This window comes from Neovison vison, chromosome 7 (genome assembly GCF_020171115.1).
Source record: "Neovison vison isolate M4711 chromosome 7, ASM_NN_V1, whole genome shotgun sequence".
NCBI classification, from domain to species: Eukaryota; Metazoa; Chordata; class Mammalia; order Carnivora; family Mustelidae; genus Neogale; species Neogale vison.
The window spans coordinates 195,124,301-195,144,072 of NC_058097.1; the positions used below are offsets into that span (position 1 = coordinate 195,124,301).

At 37.3% G+C, this 19,772-nt stretch overlaps 1 protein-coding gene across 2 annotated transcripts in view; it reads left to right on the forward strand.

The window, feature by feature from the left end:
- Window positions 1–19,772, forward strand: part of ZFP91 (ZFP91 zinc finger protein, atypical E3 ubiquitin ligase) — a 50,238-nt gene that overhangs the window by 22,827 nt on the left and 7,639 nt on the right. The window contains exons 3-8 of one of the 2 annotated variants that reach the window (XM_044259369.1): window positions 15,800–16,012; window positions 16,156–16,192; window positions 17,021–17,122; window positions 17,636–17,770; window positions 18,539–18,589; window positions 19,012–19,090. In XM_044259369.1, coding sequence (XP_044115304.1) covers window positions 15,800–16,012; window positions 16,156–16,192; window positions 17,021–17,122; window positions 17,636–17,770; window positions 18,539–18,589; window positions 19,012–19,090 — 617 coding nt within the window. Of the gene's footprint in view, window positions 1–15,799; window positions 16,013–16,155; window positions 16,193–17,017; window positions 17,123–17,635; window positions 17,771–18,538; window positions 18,590–19,011; window positions 19,091–19,772 lie in introns of both variants that reach the window. The other variant, XM_044259368.1, reaches the window with a different exon arrangement.

A 19,772-nucleotide genomic window follows, 5' to 3' on the forward strand; every position in this document is an offset into this window, starting at 1 on the left:
TGAGTGCCTCCCTATTGAAGTACCACCATCCCGCTTTACTGAGTACTTATCGAGACCCCTGGGAAGGTGGCTGTTAGGATGGATACTGTTTGACAGTCAAAAGTAGATTATGGAGAGAACGATAAAGAATAAGAGGAGACTCCGGGACTGAGCTCTGGCATTTAAATCTAAAGGACAGAGGAGGAGGAGAAGCTACCAAGGAAGACTGAAAAGGGGAAACCAGGGAAGTGGGAAAAAGACCAAGGAAGTGTGATACCGTGAAAGCCAACTGCCAAAAGATTAAGTAAGATGGGAACTGAAAAATGTCAAACTACATGGAAGACATTGGGAACCTGAACAACAGCTGTTCTGGTAGGATAGCAGGGGCAGAGGTCGCATAGCCATGATGCCTCTTTCTTTCTTACTTCTGCATCTCAGCATGGTCAGGATCTTCTTGTTTTGTGTGTGCCCCGCCCCGGGCCCAGACTTGACCTCAGGCCTAACAACCTTTTACCTATTAGAATTTTTAAGTTCGGTCTTCAGTAAAACTAGATGCAGTACAGTTGCATCCCAGTTCATTCTCTTAATTGCAACTCTCAAACTACCGCTCCTCTATTATGAATTCACCGTGTGCTACATTGATCTCTATTCAGGTCCTGTAACTCTTACTTTATGACCTGCAGAGATTCTCTAATGCCTGTCTAACTTCAAATTTCTTAGGCTTGGATTCAGAGCCTCTGCAGTGTGGATTTCCTCAGCCTTATTGCTCACAATTCTCCTTAGGTGGACTCCCAGATTTTTCCCTGTAGTATTTCCGAACCCCCGTTATCTCTGAGCTTTTCTGTTTTTGCAGCACTGTTGTGCTTTTTCCTTATCCTGAATGTATCCTCATTGTCAGTGTCATACGCATACTTCAGTACAACGGTCTTTACATGCCCAGATACTCTGCTATGCTACATTTTACCATCAAAATATGATAGACTACTTAGGAGAGGATGGATTAAAAGACTGAACAAAGCAAAACTGTACTATGGTTAGTTTTTTAAAATAGATTTTATAATACAGAACTATTTCTGGAACAAAGGAACCAGTGAATAAGCAAATATTGGGAATACCTAAAAACATATTTCAAGAAAGTGGAAAATTATTGTATGTGGAAGATGCTAAATCTAGATCATATCACTATAATCAAACATTATGATGTCCATTCCCCTTTGTATGTAGGTAGCCCAGACCCCTTCCTCTGAACTTCAGACACACTGATGTTTTACCCAGCAGATACCTCAGATTGAACTTGTCCACGATGGAATACATATTCTCTCTACTGTTTCCTCAAAACAACAAAAGACACCTGATCTTTTTCTGTGAGTTCTTTCACCATCTGTCCAATTGTCCAGGTCGTAAATTTAGAAACTAAATCCATGTTCTCTCTCTGTCCTTCTTTGTCTTTTTATGAAGTCATTCTTTAGTCCTCTGTGGTCTGTCTCCTAAGTATTTTGCAGACCCCCAGTGCTATTACTCTTTTTTCAAGCTATTTGTTGCCTAGTCTATTGCAGTAGACTTTTAACTAGGTCTCTTTGAATCCACTCCCCCCCCCCCCCCCCGCACAGGTCATTCTGTAGCCTGCAGTCAGAGTGAACATTAAAATTGCAAATGTGATCATACCACATTTCAACTTAAATTCTTCCTCTGGTTTTCTGTGGCTATTAGGATAAAATCTAAAATCCTTCAAGGATCTTTGATTTTTTTTTTTAAAGATTGATTTGAAAGAGAAAGCACTTGAGCAGGGCGGGAGGTGGGACAGCAGAGGGAAAGAGAATCTCGAGCAGACTCCACGCTGAGCACAGAGCCCGGTGCAGGGCTCAACCCGGGGCTCCATCTCGTGACCCTGAGATCATGACCGGAGCCCAGAATCAAAAGTTGGACGCTGAACCGACTGTAAGCCACCCAGTCTTCCCAAGGACCTTCTTTATTAGACATTTTCCTGCCTTTTCAGCAACGGTATAAATGACAGTTTCTGGCCTATTCTCTCTGCTGCAGTCATACTGGTCTTCTTACTTTCAGTCCACATCTCATGACATTTGCACGCGCTCTTCCTTCCTACTTCCCATCAATCACCTAGCTAGCACTTACTCATCCTTCAGAGTCCGGCCATATTCAAATTTAAATGTTAAATTTTGAGGTATAGTGACTATTCAGTTAATGAACACTAGTTTTCAAAGTGACAGTATTAAGAATATATCCTTTCAATATATCCTTTTCTCAAACCTGTGTCTAAGCAAAGTCTCTCTCTCTCTCTCTCTTTTTTTTTTTTAGATTTTCTTTATTTGACAGAGATCACAAGTAGGCAGAGAGGCAGGCAGAGAGAGAGGAGGAAGCAGACTCCCCACTGAGCAGAGAGCCTGACTCGGGGCTCAATCCCAGGACCCTGTGATCATGACCTGAGCCGAAGGCAGAAGCTTTAACCCACTGAGCCACCCAGGCGCCCCTAAGCAAAGTCTCTTAACTTAATGTTTTTAAGAGACAGAACTAATTCATCTAATGCCTGTACTTTGAAAATTAATAGCTTAGTTTGTGATTCTCATTTTTTGACCGGAAATTTTAAGATCCATAGAAATTTTATAAATGCTCATTAGTATTTTTTTAACCTTTATTTTCTTTCTCTTGGTGTTCCAGTGAATAGGTAAGAAAGAATAGGTAAGGTATAGGAATAGGTAAGAAAGAAAATAAAAGCATAGATATAGTAAGTAGTGAGGAAAATGACTGGAACAAGAAAGAAAAATCTAAGTATTTACACATATGCGCGCGTGTGCGTGCGCGTGCGCGCACACACACACATACATACATACATACACATAGTCTTATTGTTTTAAAAATGGGTAAACCAGGGGTGCCTGTATGGCTCAGTGAGTCAAGTGGCTGGCTTTGGCTTAGGTCATGATCCCAAGGTCCTGGGATCAGACCTGGCATCAGGCTCCCTGTTCAGCATAGAGCCTGCTTCTACTTTTTTCCCTCTGCCTGACTCTCTGCCCACTTGTGCACACTCTCTCTCTCTGTCAAGTAAATAAATAAAATCTTAAAAAAAAAAAAAAAAAAGTAAACCAGATTGAAATACGCTAATCACTTAATTTCTTAATTGGAATTTGAAAATCTCTCAGCTTTGTTCTCATTTTTAATCATAAAATAGTCCTTCTATTTCTCTGTTTTGAAACAAATAATCGTGCAGTTTTAGATTAAAAATTCACTTTCATGGAATAATTCTTGTGGTCTTTAAGCCAGTTTATTGCATAAATGAGACCCTCTCTTGACACCTTGAACTTTCTGCTGAGTGGTTGTGAGCCAAATCTGAATAAAGCCTTTCACTGGCACTTTTTCTATTTCTCTCATATAGTTGGGAGTGGTATAATAGAAGGAATACAGACTTTGAACTTAGATATATCTGGCTTCAAATCCCAGCTCTGCAGCTTAATTTGTGAGGCTGGGAAGTTAGTTACTTCTTTCTCTCATCTATACAAACAAGAATAAAAATTACTTGACAGAGTTATGGAACTAATATTGAAAAATATTATGATACTGTCAGGCACTTAATATTTGTCAAGTATTTTTTAGTTTTCCAGGCAAAAAATGTAAATATTTAAATAGAAATGAGAAAAATTTTACTGTGGTTTCTTTCCAGTTTACCAACTATTCCCTGTTTTTACCCCACAATCAGTGTTAGCTTTGTAATCTTGAACAAGTCATTTAATTTCTCTAAGCTTCAGTTAGAAAACTAGGGCAGTCTGAAGGAGAACTAGATCCTACTAGGATAGCCCATCTAACTTGAAGTGTTTTATCATGGTGATGTAGCTCTCATCTTTTGTAATTTGATGAATTAGGTTATTTTGAAAGAATTAACTGTTGCTATAGAATTGAGATAAATTACTGATACATCTCATCTTTTACTACCCAAAAGAATTAGGACTAACTTTCCTGCCATTAGTGTCAGAATCTTTTTGTCTTTATTATAGTATCAACCATTCTTTCTTTGTCCCTTCTTCCTCTTTAAAGAATGTGGTATTCTCTGTGCCTACATGTTCTGTTGCTCAGACAGTAGTTTTACCTGATGTCTTCCTTCACTTAGGCTATTGTGGGGTTTTTTTCTTCTTTCTTACTGTATATCAAGGAGCCCGTCAACTGCTTTTATGAGAAACAGCTCGAAATTAAGGTTTTATTTATTTATTTGACAGAGATCGCAAGTAGGCAGAGAGAGGGGCAGGGGAAGCAGGCTCCCTGCTGAGCAGAGAGCCCAATGCAGGGCTCCATCCCAGGACCCTGAGACCATGACCTGAGCCGAAGGCAGAGGCTTAACCCACTGAGCCACCCAGGCACCCCAGAAATTGTCTTTAAAGTGCCATGCAAAAGAAACTTGATTCCATTCTATCTGGTCATGATAGTTTATCCTAATAAATGAGTTATCCATTGGTTGTCAGTTTCTGGTGTTGGGAGACTGACAGTGCCTTTTGGGATTTTTTGAGATTAGATTAACAAACTTAACTATTTTATATATTTTTTAAATTTTTTTAGAGAGAAAAAGAGAGCAGGGGAGAGATCAGGAGAATCTCAAACAGGCTCCACATCTTCCGTGGAACCTGTCTTCAGGTTCGATCTCACAACCCTGAGATCATGACCTGAACTGAAATCAGAGTGTGGTGCTTAACCGATTTTGCCACTCAGGTGCCCCAGTATTAACCATTTTAAAGCATACAGTTTAGTGACATTTAATACATTTATAATGTTATACAGCATCGTTTCCATCTAGTTCCAAACATTTTTATCCCCACCAAACTGGACCCCAAGGCCATTAAAAATAGTCATTCCCTATTATTCCCCTCTTCCTAGCCTCTAACGAAGATAATCTGCTTTTACCTCATTTATCTGAAAACATGAAATTTGGGAAAAAAAACACATTAATTTGAATTTACCTATTCTGAATACTTTGTGTAAGTGGACTCCTACATATGACTTTCATGTCTCCTTCTGTTGTATTGCATGGTACTTTCAAGGTTCATCCATATTGTAGCGTGTGTTAATACATGTTAGTATTTCATTCCTTTTTATGAGTAGTATGCTCCTGTATGGATAGACTTCATTTTGTTTCTGTTCAGTGTTTGATGGACATTTGGATTATTTTCACATTTTAGCTTTTGTGAATTGTACTGAAATGAACATTCATGTACAAGTGTTTGTTTGGATACCTGTTTTCAATTTTGAGGGACCATCCCTAGGAGTGGAAATGCTGGGTTATATGGTAATTTTATGTTTGTTTTTGAGGAACTGCCTGCTATCCACAGTGGCTGTAGCCTTTTACATTCCCACCAACACTGTACAAGAGTTGTAGTTTCTCCACATCTCTCCAACATTTGTTATTTTGTGGTTTTGGTTTTTTTAAGTTATTGTTAAAGCTATCCTAGTTAGTGTGAAATGGTAATCACACCATGGTTTTTATTTGCATCTCATAAATTATTTATATTGAGCATCTTCTTGTGTATGTTCTTTTGCCATTTGTGTCTTTGGAGAAATGTCTTAAAGACCTTTGCTCATTTTTTAGTTGGTGTTCATCTTTTTTTTTTTAAGATTTTATTTATTTATTTGACAGAGAGAGAGATCACAAGTAGGCAGAGAGTTAGGCAGAGAGAGAAGGGGAAGCAGGCTCTCCGCTGAGCAGAGAGCCCGATGCGGGACTCCATCCCAGGACACTGAGATCATGACCTGAGCCGAAGGCAGCGGCTTAATCCACTGAGCCACCCAGGCGCCCCGGTGTTCATCTTTTTGTTGAGCTGAGAGTTCTTTATATATTCTGAATAGTAGACTCTTATTAGAGATAATGCCTGGAAATAATTTTCTCCTATTCTGTAGGTTTTTCTTCTAAGGGTTTTTTTAGCATTAGCTTTTATATTTAGGTCTTTGATCCATTTTGAATTAATATTTATATATGGCATAAAGTAAGGGTTCAACTTCATTCTTTGCATGTGGATATGAAGTTGTCCCAGCAGTCATTGAGGAGACTGTTCTCTCCCCACTAATGGTCTCAGCAAACTTGTTGAAAATCAGTTGACCATAAATGTATGGGTTTATATAGACTCTGAATTCAGTTCCTTTGGTCATTTTATCTGTCCTTACGATAGTACCACGCTGTGGTACTGATTGATTACTGCAGCTTTGAGGTTTTTTGTTCTTTGTGTGTGGGTGGAGGGTGTTTAAGATTTTATTTATTCATTTTAGAGAGAGAGAGAGAGAGCACGCACAAGCACAAGTAGGTGGAACAGCAGAGGGGGGAGGGAGAAGCAGGCTCCCCGCTGAACAGGGAGCGCAACTCAGGGCTCCATCCCGGGACCCTGAGATCATGACATGAACCAAAGGCAGTCGCTTAATGAACTGAGCCATCCAGGTGCCTTATTGTGAGCTTTGTTGTGAGTTGTAAATTGTGAGCCTGGGATGAGTAAAGTGCGTCTTTTTCAAGATTGTTTTGGATAATCTGGGTCCTTTAAATTTTCATATGAATTTTAGGATTGGGTTGTCAATTTCTGCAAAAAAGGATGCTGGGACTTTGATAGGGATTATATTTAATCTGTAGATCAGTTTGGGGACTATTAACATCCTACTTATATTTAAGTATTTTATTGTTTTTATTGTAAATGGAATTGTTTTTTTATTTCCCTTTTTGAATTACTTATTGCTGGTATATTTAAAACAAAATATTTTTGTGTGTTGATCTTGTATTCTGCAACTTTGCTAAATTTGTTATGTTAAAAGTTTTGCAGAATCTTCAGAATTTTCTTTAGAAATAAGATAATTTCTTCTGCAAATAGAGGTAGTTTTATCTCTTCCTTTCCAATTTGGGTGGCTCCCCCCCACCACTTTAACTAGTGGCTCTGGCTAGAGCTTCCAGTATAGCTTTGAAAGAAATGGAGGAAGGTGGGGGGGGGTGTCCTTGTCTTGTTCCTGATCTTTGGGAGAGAGCTTTCAGTCTTTTACCATTGAATATGTTAGCTCTGGGGTTTTGGTAAGTGCCCTCTATCGGGTTGAGGAAGTTTCATTCTGTTCCTAGTTTGCTGTGTGTTCTCACCATGAAAGTCCTCTGAATTATGTTAAATGCTTTTTCTACAGTATTTGGGGTGATTGTGGTATTTTACATTCTGTTAATGTGGTATATTATAACAGTTGATTTTTGTATGCTGAACCACCCTCATAATCCTAGAATACATACCATCTGATCTGAGTGTTAAAATCCTGCAGTCTTAATGCACTGCTGACTTTGGTTTGCAAGAGAAGTTGGTGAGTTGTTTTCTTGTCGTGTGTCTTTGTCTTTGGTATCAGTAATGATGGCCTGACAGAATGAATCAAGAAGTAAATGGTTCCCTCTTTTATTTTTTTGGAAGAACTTGATAAGGGGTTGATGTTAATTCTTTAAATGATTGGTAGAATTCACCAGTGAAACCTCTGCTCCTGGGCTTCCCCCGTACCATTGGAAGGTACTTGTTTTTGGAAGTCATCATTTTATTTATTTTTTTTTGTCTCAAATTTTTATTTAAATTCTAGTTAGTTAACATACAGTGTAATGTTGGTTCAGATGTAGAATTCAGTGATTCATCACTTGCAACACTCAATGCTCATTATATCATGTGCCCTTTTTAAAAACCATCACCCTGGGGCGCCTGGGTGGCTCAGTGGGTTAAGCCGCTGCCTTCGGCTCAGGTCATGATCCCAGAGTCCTGGGATCGAGTCCCGCATCGGGCTCTCCGCTAAGCGGAGAGCCTGCTTTCCTCTCTCTCTCTCTTTCTGCCTGCCTCTCTGCCTACTTGTGATCTCTCTCTGTCAAATAAATAAATAAAATCTTAAAAAAAAAATCACCCATTTAGCCTGTACCCCACCCACCTCCTTCCATGAACCCTCAGTTTGTTCTCTGTAGTTAAGAGTCTCTTATGATGTGCTTCTCTCTTTTTTTTTTCACCCCTTCCCATATGTGCATCTGTTTTGTTTCTTAAATTCCACATATGAGTGGAATCATACGGTATTTGTTCTTCTCTAACTTATTTTGTTTAGCATAACACTCTCTAGCTCCATTCATGTCATTGCAAATGGCAGGAATTCATTCGTTTTGATGGCTGAGTAATATTTCAGTGTGTGTGTGTGTGTGTGTACAAATATGTATATACACATACCACATTTTTTATTAACATATTATGTATTATTTGCCTCAGGTCTGTGAATCATCAGTCTTCCACATTTCAGAGCAGTCACCATAGCACATACCCTCCCCAATGTCCATAACCCAGCCACCCTATTCCTCCCCTACTACCCCCCTGCAACCCTCAGTTTGTTTCCTGAGGTTAAGAGTCTCTTAATGGTTTGTCTCCCTCCCGGGTCCCATCTTGTTTCATTTTTCCCTCCCTACCCACCACGATCCCTCGCCCTGCTTCTCAAATTCCTCATGTCAGAGAAGATCATATAATTGTCTTTCTCTGATTGACTTATTTTGCTTAGCATAATACCTTCTAGTTCCATCCACATTGTTGCAAAGAGCAAGTTTTTGGAGTTTTTGATGGGTGCATAGTATTCCATTATATATCAATCACATCTTTATCCATTCATCTGTTGATGGACATCTAGGTTCTTTCCATAGTTTGACTATTGTGGACATTGGTGCTATAAACATTTGGGTCCATGGTGCCCTTTTCAGATCACTACATTTGTATCTTTAGGGTAAATACCCAGTAGTGTGATTGCTGGGTCATATCACATACCACATCTTCTTTTTTTTTTTTTTTTTTTTTTTTTAAGATTTTATTTATTTATTTGACAGAGATCACAAGTAGGCAGAGAAGCAGGCAGAGAGAGAAGAGGAAGCAGGCTCCCTGTTGAGCAGAGAGCCCGATGCGGGGCTCAATCCCAGGACCCTGGAATCATGACCTGAGCCGAAGGCAGAGGCTTTAACCCACTGAGCCACCCAGGTGCCCCAGATCTTCTTTATCCATTCATCAGTTCATGGACATTTGGGCTTTTTCCATAGTTTGGCTATGGTTGGTGATGTTCTTTGGGAGGTTTTTGATTACTGATTCTTTCTTTTCACTTGTTGTATGTTCAGGTTTCTGTTTCGTCTTGAGTTTTTTAGTGTGTGTCTAGGTGTTTATTTCATGTAGGTTATCTCATTTGTTTGCATATAATTATTAATTGTATTCTCAATCCTTTTTATTTCTATAAGGTCAGTAATGAGGTCTTCACTTTAATTTCCAATTTTAGTAATTTGAGTTTTGTGGGTTGGTTGGTTAGTTTGTTTGTTTTTAAAGCTTAGCTGAAGGTTTCAATTCGTTAACCTTTCCAAGTAACCAACTTCCAGTTTTATGGATTTTTCTCTGTTGGTTTCTATTTTATTTATCTCTGCTTTAATTTTTATTTCCTTCCTTCCACTAGCTTTGGCTTCCTTTTTTCCCTTTTTTCTTTAAGGTGTAAATTATTGATTTGCCATGTGTTTTGTTTGTTTTGCTTTTTCTATTTTAATGTAGGCATTTATGGCTATAAATTTCTCCCCAAGCATTGCTTTTGCTGCAGCTTGTAAGTTATGCTATCTTGTGTTTTCCTTTTTACTCATCTTTAAGTGTTTTCTAATTTCCTTTGTGATTTCTTTAACCTATTTGTTTGAAGAGTGTATTGTTTAACTTCCACATACTTGTGAATTTTCTAGTTTTCTTTCTGCTGCTGATTTCTAGTTTCATTCTACTGTGATCAGAGAACATTCTTTATGTGATCTTTTAAAATTTCTTGAGACTTGTTTTGTGGCTAGCATATGGTCTTCTCTGGAGAATCTTCTGTGTGTACTTGAGAATGTGTATTCTGGTTTTGTGTGAAGTATTTTTTATCTCTTTGTTAGGTCAATTTTTTCACAGGATTGCTCAAGTTCTTTATTTCCTAACTGGACTTCTGACAAGTTACTCTATCCATTACTGAAAGTAAGTCTCTCTCTTATTTTGGTACTGGGTATTTCTCCCTTCAATTCTGTCATTTTTTTCCTTCATATATTAGGTTTGTATATGTTTATAATCCTTATAGCTTCTTGATTGACCCTTTTATTGATATACAGTGTCCTTTTTTGTTTCATATCAGTTTTTGACTTGAAGTCTAGCTTGTCTTCTATTAGTAGAGTCACTTGCCTTGGGTTGAATTGTTTCCCCCAAAAAGATGTTGAATACTTGTGAATGTGATGTATTTGAAATAGGATCTTTGCAGATAAATAGGTCTTCGTGGTAACTTGTTATGGAAGTCCTAGGAAACAAATAGAGTTTGGTACTGGAAGTGGTGTGTTGCTGCAACAAAATACCTGAAAATGTGGAAATTATTTTGGTTAATGGCTAGTACCTGGGGGAATTCTAAGGCAATTAATCATTAAGTAGCCTGAATTGCCTTAAAAAAAGGTTGGCAGAAATACAGATGTGAAAAGTAATTTGGGGAGGCCTTAGAAGGAAATGATAGACATGTTGATGGGCAGTGGAGACAAGGTGATCCTTGCTATAAAGTGGCAGATAACTTAGCTGAATTATGTTCTCTTGGGTGGAAAGTAGAACTTCTAAGTGAGGAACTTGTATATTTAGCTGATAAGATTCCCAGGCTATGTGTGGCTAAGTGCAGTCTGGTTTCTTCTTATCACTTCATACTAAAAATGGGAGGAATTAGATAAATTAAGGAATGAATTGTTAAGCAAAAAGATACCAGTACTCTGAATCTTTCTATATGGTGTGCCCATTAAAATAGGTTTTTAATTACTGTTTTATATATACCTGAGTTTTAAGCCATGTAGGGGAAAAATGAGGAGTTACAAATCAAAAACACGATAATACTGTTTTATATTTATTTATGTAACTGCAGTTTTTTATTTCCTCATACATCTTGGAGTTACTTTCTAGTGTCCTTTCAGCCTGGAGGACTCCCTATAGCATTTTTTGTTGGGCAGATCTTACTAGCAACAAATTCTGCTTTTATTTGAGAATGTCTCCATTTTGAAAGGGTAATTTGCCAGATATAGATTTCTTGCTTGACATTACCACTTTATATATGGAATCCCTCTACCTTCTGGTCTCTGTAGTTTCTGATGAGCAATCGGCTGTTAATGATATTGAGCATTTCTTGTACCTGATGAGTCATTTCTCTTTCGGTTTTCAAGGTTATATTTGGCTTTTGACAGTTTGATTGTAATGTGTCTTGGTGTGGATCTCTTGAGTCATTGACCTTAAAAGTAAAACAGTCAATTATTTTACCAGCAAAATAGGTTTATTCAGGAATAGCAAAGGAATTAGAATTCTGGACAAGCAAGCAATAACAAAAGCCATAAGCAAATCATGTGAACAAAGGAGAGGAACTTTTGGTTGGGGGAGGTAAGGGGGCTGTTAGAAACCCAAAGTCCATTGGAGTAAACTAGGAGTTTGAAATGTATTAGACTTTCATTGGCTGAGTTGTGACTGTGTCTCATTGCCTGGGCTATTGCCAGGCAAGGAAAAAAATCTTCCTTCCTCCTGCTGGGATAGTAGATTGGGCTTCTTTCTCTTGGGGTCTGCAAAGGATTGCAACAAACTGTATGGCATGAGAGCTCCACTTTCTGGCCAGCCAACTCCACTGTAAATATGTTTCCTTAATTCAGTTTCACAGAATTTGTCCTACTGGAGTTTGAGCTTGTGGAGCTTTTTGTTTGTGTAGATTCATGTCTTACTAATTTTGAGAAACTTTTGGCCTTTATTTTTTTTTCAAAAAATTCCATTCTCTGCACTCTCCTGAGACTCAGGAGAGTCTCATATGTCTCATATGACTCACTCATATGTCACTACGTTTTATGGTCCCATGGGTATCTTGGGCTCTCTTTTCTTTCTGTCCTTTGGACTGGATACTCTTACTTGACCTGTCTTAAAGATTGGCAATTCGTCTGTTCTCTCAAATCTGTTAAATCCTCGAGTGAATTTTTCGTTTCATTTGTTTAACTTTTCAGCTCCAGATTTTGTTTTTTATAATTACCACCTCTTTATTGACATTCTCTATTTGTTGAGACGTTATTATGATTGCTGTTAGTTATTTGTCAATGTTTTAAAGCCTTTAGCTTTTTGAGCATATTTTAAACTGTAGTCTTTGTCTTCTGTCATCTCTTAAGTCTCTCTTTCCTTTAGCTTGTGTTCAGTGAGTGATTTGATCAAGACTTCCTTAAAGATCTTGTTTAACTCTTTTAGTGTTCACTTGGTTGCTAAAAACCAGAGTTTTTTACAAAGTTGATTCTGGTGTGTGTGTATGTGCACGCACAGGTATGCATATGAATGCATGTTTGTTTCTGTTGAGGGACATTTTTGCTGATATCAGCCTCTGATAATACTTTCTTTTTCAGACTAGAGTTTTGGAGGAATGGGGTGGTATTCATAAAATAGGCTATTATATTTTATTTATAGTTAAAAGCAATTCTCATCAAATTGCCATCATTTGATCAAGGTCAGGAAAGGGTGTGGCCATATAATCCTTTCATCATGAAGGAAAAAACCTTTACAGGAAGTTATGGAGTGGGTTTAAAGTCCAAATTAGTTTTATTGAGTAAAAAGGAAGACTCTTCATTATTAATCCTCCTTTATAGAGGATGTTGAATTGTTCCCTCTGAAGAAATTATCTTAAAAGCAGCCATGACCTAGATGGAAAAGTTCTTGATTGCTAGTCTCAAGACATGATTTTTATATCTGAGTTTTCTTAGCTAGCTTTGTGATCTTGAACAAGTTGTCTTTGGCCTTGCAGTTACTTTATGGGTAAAACTCATTGGACTGTATATGGTTTGTTCATTTTGGGTTTTGTTTTTTTTTTCCAGTGTTCAAAGATTCATTGTTTATGTACAACACCCAGTTCTCCATACAGTATGTGCCCTTCTTAATTACCCCCCACAGGCTTGCCCATCATGCACCCCTCTCCCCTCTAAAACCCTGTTTGTTTCTCAGAGTCCACAGTCTCATGGTTCATCTCCCCCTCCAATTTCCCCCAGTTCACTTTTCCTTTCCTTCTCATGTCCTCCATGTTATTCCATACGTTCCACAAGTAAGTGAAACCATATGGTAAGTGACTTTCTCTGCTTGACTTATTTCACTTAGCATAATCTCCTCCAGTCCCATCCATGTTGATATAAAAGTTGGGTATTCATCCTTTCCGATGGCTGAGTAATATTCCATTGTATGTATGGACCGCATCTTCTGTATCCATTCATCTGTTGAAGAGTAAACAACTCCTCAAACTCGACACCCAAAAAAACCAGATAATCGTGTCAAAAAAGGGCAGAAGACATGAATAGACAGTTATCCAGTGAAGATATACAAATGGCCAACAGACACATGAAAAAATGTTCATCATCCTTAGCCATCAGAGAAATTAAAATCAAAACAACATTGAGATATACTGTCTTATACCAGTTAGAATGGAAAAGATTAACAAGACAGGAAACAACAAATGTTGAAGCGGATGTGGAGAAAGGGGAACTCTCTTAAACTGTTGGTAGGAATGCAAGTTGGTACAGCCACTTTGGAAAACAGTGTGGAGATTCCTCAAAAAATTAAAATAGAGCTACCCTATGACCCTGCAATTGCACTACTGGGTATTTACCCCAAAGATATAGATGTAGTGAAAAGAAGGGCCATCTATACCCCAATGTTCATAGCAGCAGTGCCCACAGTAGCCAAACTGTGGACTGTATGTAGTTGAAGATATTTTTAATTCTAACCTTTTTACTATTATTATTATTATTATATTATCTTGATACTTAAAGTAGCTCAGATATGAGAACAAGGAGAAAGGCACTAATGGGTGGGAAGGAAAATCGAAAGGAAATGCATAACTAATTTAATAATTCTGTCCAGTTATTAGGAGTTCACTCTGCTGTTCTCTATATTTCAAACTAGTTTTATTTCAGTACTTCAGTATATTCTCATAAAACTTTCAAAGAGTATAGTTAAAGTTGCAGTGGCCCCCCATTCACTACCTTCTTCCACAGCGGAGGAAACTTTATTTTTCAGATCTTAAAAAAAAAGTTATAGTTTCATGTTTTATTTTTTTGCTTAATTTTTGTTTAACATAGTATTTTTACCAGCAATTCCATGTCATTTTTTACAGATACCTAATATTCCATCTCACTAATATGCCATGGTTTATTTGAACATTTCTTGTAGAGGATAATGGGATAGGTCGTTTCCATTCTTTAGCTGTTATAAACACGAACCTCCATGTGCCAGTTTATTTTCCTAGGGTAGATATTGAGGAATTACTGGGCATAATTTTGGACCTTCTCTGTAAGTAACCAGTACTTATCAATTTCTTGTACATCCTTCCAGAAATATTACCATATAAAAGATATATGTCTTACATATATAACATTTATTTCTCTATATATAAAACAAATGTATACCTATATAATATTTGGATATTATATGGATGTGAGGGTTTACTGCATAATAAAGTATCATGGAATTATTTCCATGCCGTCCCCTCCTGATGTTTAGTTTTCTGCTCTTTCACTACTAAAAACAGTGTATAGTGATTGCCTCTATACATAGGTCATTTCATAAGTGTGATTATAATTCTGTAGGATAAATTCCTAGTAGTTGAAATTACTAGGTTGTGTAAGGTTGTACATTTATAATTTTGATAGATACTGCCAAATTGTCCTTCTAGAGGTTTTGCCACTGCATGTGCTATCATCTGTGTTACTCTTTTCTCCAACCTTCCTAATACACACTTGTCAAACATTCGGATCATTGCCAGTATGATAAAGAACAGTGGTATCACACTAACCGTTTTCACTTGAGTTTCTCCCATTATGAGAGGATTGACCTTTTCGTTTGTGTGAAAGCCATGTGTTTTTACTGAACTGTTCTTTTTCTGTTGTGCTGTTAGACTTACAGCGGAATTTGCCATGCAGAAAATTGCTTTTATGTTTATATTGTCACAGGTAACAGTATTAAGACTTTAAATTTTGTATTGTTCTTAGAAAGGCCTTTTACATCCTGAGAGTTTTAAAAGAATTGCCCATAGTCCAAATATACTTTTAATATACTAACATATATATAAGTAATAAGTTACTCTAGGGACAAAAGTTATATTAAGCTTTTTTGTTATTTATTTATTGCTCAGGAGTGAATGGCCCTACCTCACTTCGTTCACCCTCCAAAGCATGAAGAAAATATAGGATAAGAGGGATAGCTTGTGTGTGTACCTTTGCACAGCATCTCATAGGATGACTAAAGTAGGATTTATCATGACTGCCCTGTAGAGAAGTTCACAGTCATGGTGTGATTCTAAGAACTATTGAATAGAGTCAAGGGAAGGCATTTTTAATATGGGATTCCTCTTTAACAATTTCTTTAGCATTGTTCAGTTGCTAAAACATCTGGAGCTGTGATTGTTCCTTTCTTGTGCTTCTGTAAGAAGTTCTGGCTATCTTTCTGGGAGCACTCACTTAATTTAGTTTCTTTTGTCTTGGATGTAAATGTTAGAATCCCATGAATTGAATTGGGTGCATTTTGCATACTTCTCTTAGTACATTTTTTAGTAGATATTACAATATAAAACTGCTGCTTGGCCACATGGAAGTTTTAGAACGATGACAGTAAGGGTACGTTTTCTCTCATCTTGTTTCTGGTATCTCAGTATAAAAATCTGAGGGGCTTTGCTCCTGAAAAATAAATTAATTTACCTTCTTCTTTAATAACTTTTTATTTACAATAGTAGGCATACTGAGATGGTTATTGGTTAACCATAAGCAATGGTATATGTTTTCATCTAGATCCTAAGGAAGAGAAAGAGGAAGAAGATGATTCTATCCTCCCTCAGGAAGTTTCTGTTGCTGCAACTAGGCCTAGCCGGGGCTGGCGCAGCAGTAGCAGGACATCTGTTTCTCGGCATCTTGACACAGAGAACACCCGAAGTTCTAGGTCGAAGACTGGTTCATTGCAGCTCATCTGCAAGTCAGAACCAAATACAGATCAGCTTGATTATGGTACAGTATACGTGGAGTATGGTTCTTTAATAACTGGTTGCCTGCTCCTTTTAAATGTAAAATAGCTTACCTTTCACGGGTAGGTATGGTGATACAGGGGTTCCTTTATAAAGATAAGATTTTGTTCTGCTTTCTTTCTCCAGATGGAGCAGAAGAACATCAGTCTCCAGGTGGCATTAGGTAAGAAACTTCATATTTCATATCAAGTTGCTTTCTACTTGAAAGAGCATTGAGCCTTTAAAATTTTAACTTTGGTTTTGGTATTTAGTTTAGATGTCACTTCATTCTTGATTAGAGCGTTAACCATGTAATCTTTAGTTACCTTAGTTCCGAAAGCAGGTCTTGAGTACTTTCTGTATTCTGGCTTATTCCGTGCTAGCCACTGATGGGAAGTGTGGATGTTTTAAGTGGGATTTTTGAAATTTGTATTCCATGGTAAGTCTTGTGAAGTTTTGTTTTCTTGGCTTATTCATCTTTTTGGTAAAGCAGATCACTGGATTACTAGATACAGGATTATGAAGTCCGTTGTTTTCATTTGTGTTTTAAGAGAGGGAGAATGGGTTGGGGGGTGGGGTGTTATAGGGTGTAGAGGGAGAAGGAGAGAGAATTTTGACATAGAGCTCCATGTCTCAACCCTGAGATCATGACCTGAGCCAATATCAAGGTTTGGTCGCTTACCAACTGAACCACTCAGGCACTATATAAGGTCCGTTGTTTTTGCTGCTGCTGCTCTTTGTTATTTTAGCTCTTAGTGACGTTGAACAGTCATCATCTTACCTTTATTTAACGAAGGAATAGTATTTCTAGGATTTATGTATTTTTAGTTAGAATTACCATTGTGAGGATAAAACAGCTAGATTGCAGTCCAATTAGACCATAAGGATGAAAATTCTAGATAACTTACTGTGAATCTTTGGCAACCTCTAAATAAATTAGCAAATAAAATCCAGTGGGATATAATCCTTACAACAACAATTTCTAATCCAGAAATGTGCTTCTTTTTAGTAGTGATGAGGAGGAGGAAGAGGAAGAAGAGATGTTAATCAGTGAAGAGGAAATACCATTCAAAGATGACCCAAGAGACGAGACCTACAAACCCCACTTAGAGAGGCACGTCTTGGATTTTACTGCAGACATGTCAATGAAAAATAAGTTAGGAAAGCACTGCTGCATGCTTTTAGTTCACCTTGTTGCTGAACTGATGGGTATAGACTTAATTTTAAATGAGTAATTAATCATGTATTTAACATTGTCTTATAACTCCTCCCAGCCCTGTCTTCTAGTTATAGAACTTTATTTTTATCATATCCAAATTTTTGGATGTCTTTGTACTTCATCTTGATGAAACAAGATATCAGTTGCCTGAATACTTAGAGTCTTTTTTTTTTTTACTTTTGTCTTTCTCTTTACAACTCTAGTTGAGTTCTGAGTCCCAGGTATTGTTAGCCTAACGGCTTTTACTGTGCACGTGAGGAATAGTTGACTGGAAATCACATTTCATCAGCTAAGGATCATAATTTTACAATAAATCGATGATAAGTGCACATTTTACCCTTATGTCACAGTTTCCCTTGCAACAATCCTTTGCTGGGTACCAATGTTGAAATGTGTTTGTATTTTCAGGGAGACCCCAAAACCACGGAGAAAATCAGGGAAGGTGAAAGAAGAGAAGGAGAAGAAAGAAATTAAAGTGGAAGTAGAGGTAGAGGTGAAAGAAGAAGAGCATGAAATTAGGGAGGATGAGGAACCTCCCAGGAAGTGAGTAGGCAATTACTACTAAAAATGGAAACCTAACAGATTTTGAAGCCACTGGGGGGGAAAAGAGTGGGAGTGTGAGGAGGGCTATTGACAGGTGCATATTGCTGCCTCAGGCAGCCGACAGTTTCATTGCAGAGGCCCTCTCAAAAGCTTGAAAAGTTTAAATTTAATCCAGAGCAGTACTTAAAGACGTCTAAATGAGTGGGCAGGACAGTAGTAGCTAATGGGATGCAGAGTGAGTAAAGGTAGCAAGAAAAAGTATGGCAAATGTGAATCCTCCAAAGAAGGGCAAATGAGGGCAAGTGATTGAAGAATCTTGACTTTCTGTCCAGCAGTCATTGCCTGTTGCAGAAATAAGATTTAAGTGTTTAGTCTTTTTGGTTCTATTAAAAGGAGAGTATAGTTTATATTCTTAAGGTTTTTAGATAATAGACTCCTTTATTCTACTTTTTAAATTGATTAAGTGATCAAGTTTTTACTGGAACTGCTCTTCAGATAGTAACCTTGAGGTTTATCCAAATCTTCCATGTAATGTGTAGTTTGTGATAGGTTTATATTTAACTTGTAGTGCAGATTTATTTCTGTGAAATTACTTCAGAATGACATCTTTGTTTGGCTTGTAAGATACGTTTTTGGTTCTGTGTGTTCTGCGTTATCCTTTGTTTCTGCCACCTGCTCTTTGATCTTGAGTTTATATCTTTAGTCATCCTTCACTCTGTAAGCTTCATTCTGGAATATGTGGACAGTTACTCTGTTCTTTAATTATAGGAGAGGAAGAAGGCGAAAAGATGACAAAAGTCCACGATTACCCAAAAGGAGGTAATTGATATTCTTAACTATGTTCCTTATTCCTGGTAGTAAGCATTTTACTCACATAATTACTCATAATTACCCTGCAGGAATGGCTGTTTAAAAATTTCTCAGATGCAACTTTACTAATGTCCTTGATGCAGAATTCCTGTGTTTTTATTCCATTGTAGGGTCTTAAAGTTTCTAAAAATCTTAACACTTCTTTACCTTTTGGGGGGTTACTAGTTTATTTTGTGCTGTTTTTTAAAACTCTTATCAAACATTTGGTAGTTTCTGGTTATTTCTAACAAATTCTGTGCAAGCTATATACTAGCAAAGAGATATTAATTCTTCATGCATTAAAATTGCTTTTCCCTGTAGTGCATTGAGTTAAGCCACTGTGCAGAGTGCCTCTTCTGTTTGCTAACTTTTCTCCTACGTATTGATAATAGAAAAAAGCCTCCAATCCAGTACGTCCGTTGTGAGATGGAAGGATGTGGAACTGTTCTTGCTCACCCTCGCTATTTGCAGGTTAGTAGATTGTTATGTAAGGCAGCCTTTCAGGTTGTGTTCCATTACTGGTTCTTAAATTTCATGAGATGCTATAATTTGTGAACTTGTGTAGGCTTTATCATTGCCGTACAGTGTCAAGAAAAATCTTCCTTTAAAAAGGCGTAAAATTACTTTATTCATTGTCTTAAAAGAAAAACGTCTAACAACATGAGGTCAAGTAAAGGATTTCCTTGTAATCTTGGAGTAGTCCAGTATATCCCATTGTGGTGTTGAAACTACTACTGATATAAAGAGATGATTGTACCGATACACTAAAGACAGAGTTGAACAAACTTTATTATAATGTGTATTTTTAAAAAATAAATTTAGCAACTCTAACCTATGATTTCTGAAATAATGTTTAAAGGAAATAATTAATTTTTAGGGTTTTTTGGTTTTGGGGGTTTTTTTAGTAGATTTTTTTTTAAATGAATTAAAGATGCAGCTTATATTTAGGTCTAGCAAAAAACCTGAAAGTGAAATGTTTATCGTTAAAGCTAAAGAAATGCCTATTTGGTTTTTAGTTTAGCAGCAAGGATAATGCGAGACTAAGACCCTAACCCTGATTCTGTCTCTGTGGTAATAGTGAATGCTTCTGTTCTGCCACTGTGTGCCATGTGCTACACTAAGCACCATACAACATGTGATCTCTGTATCCTCA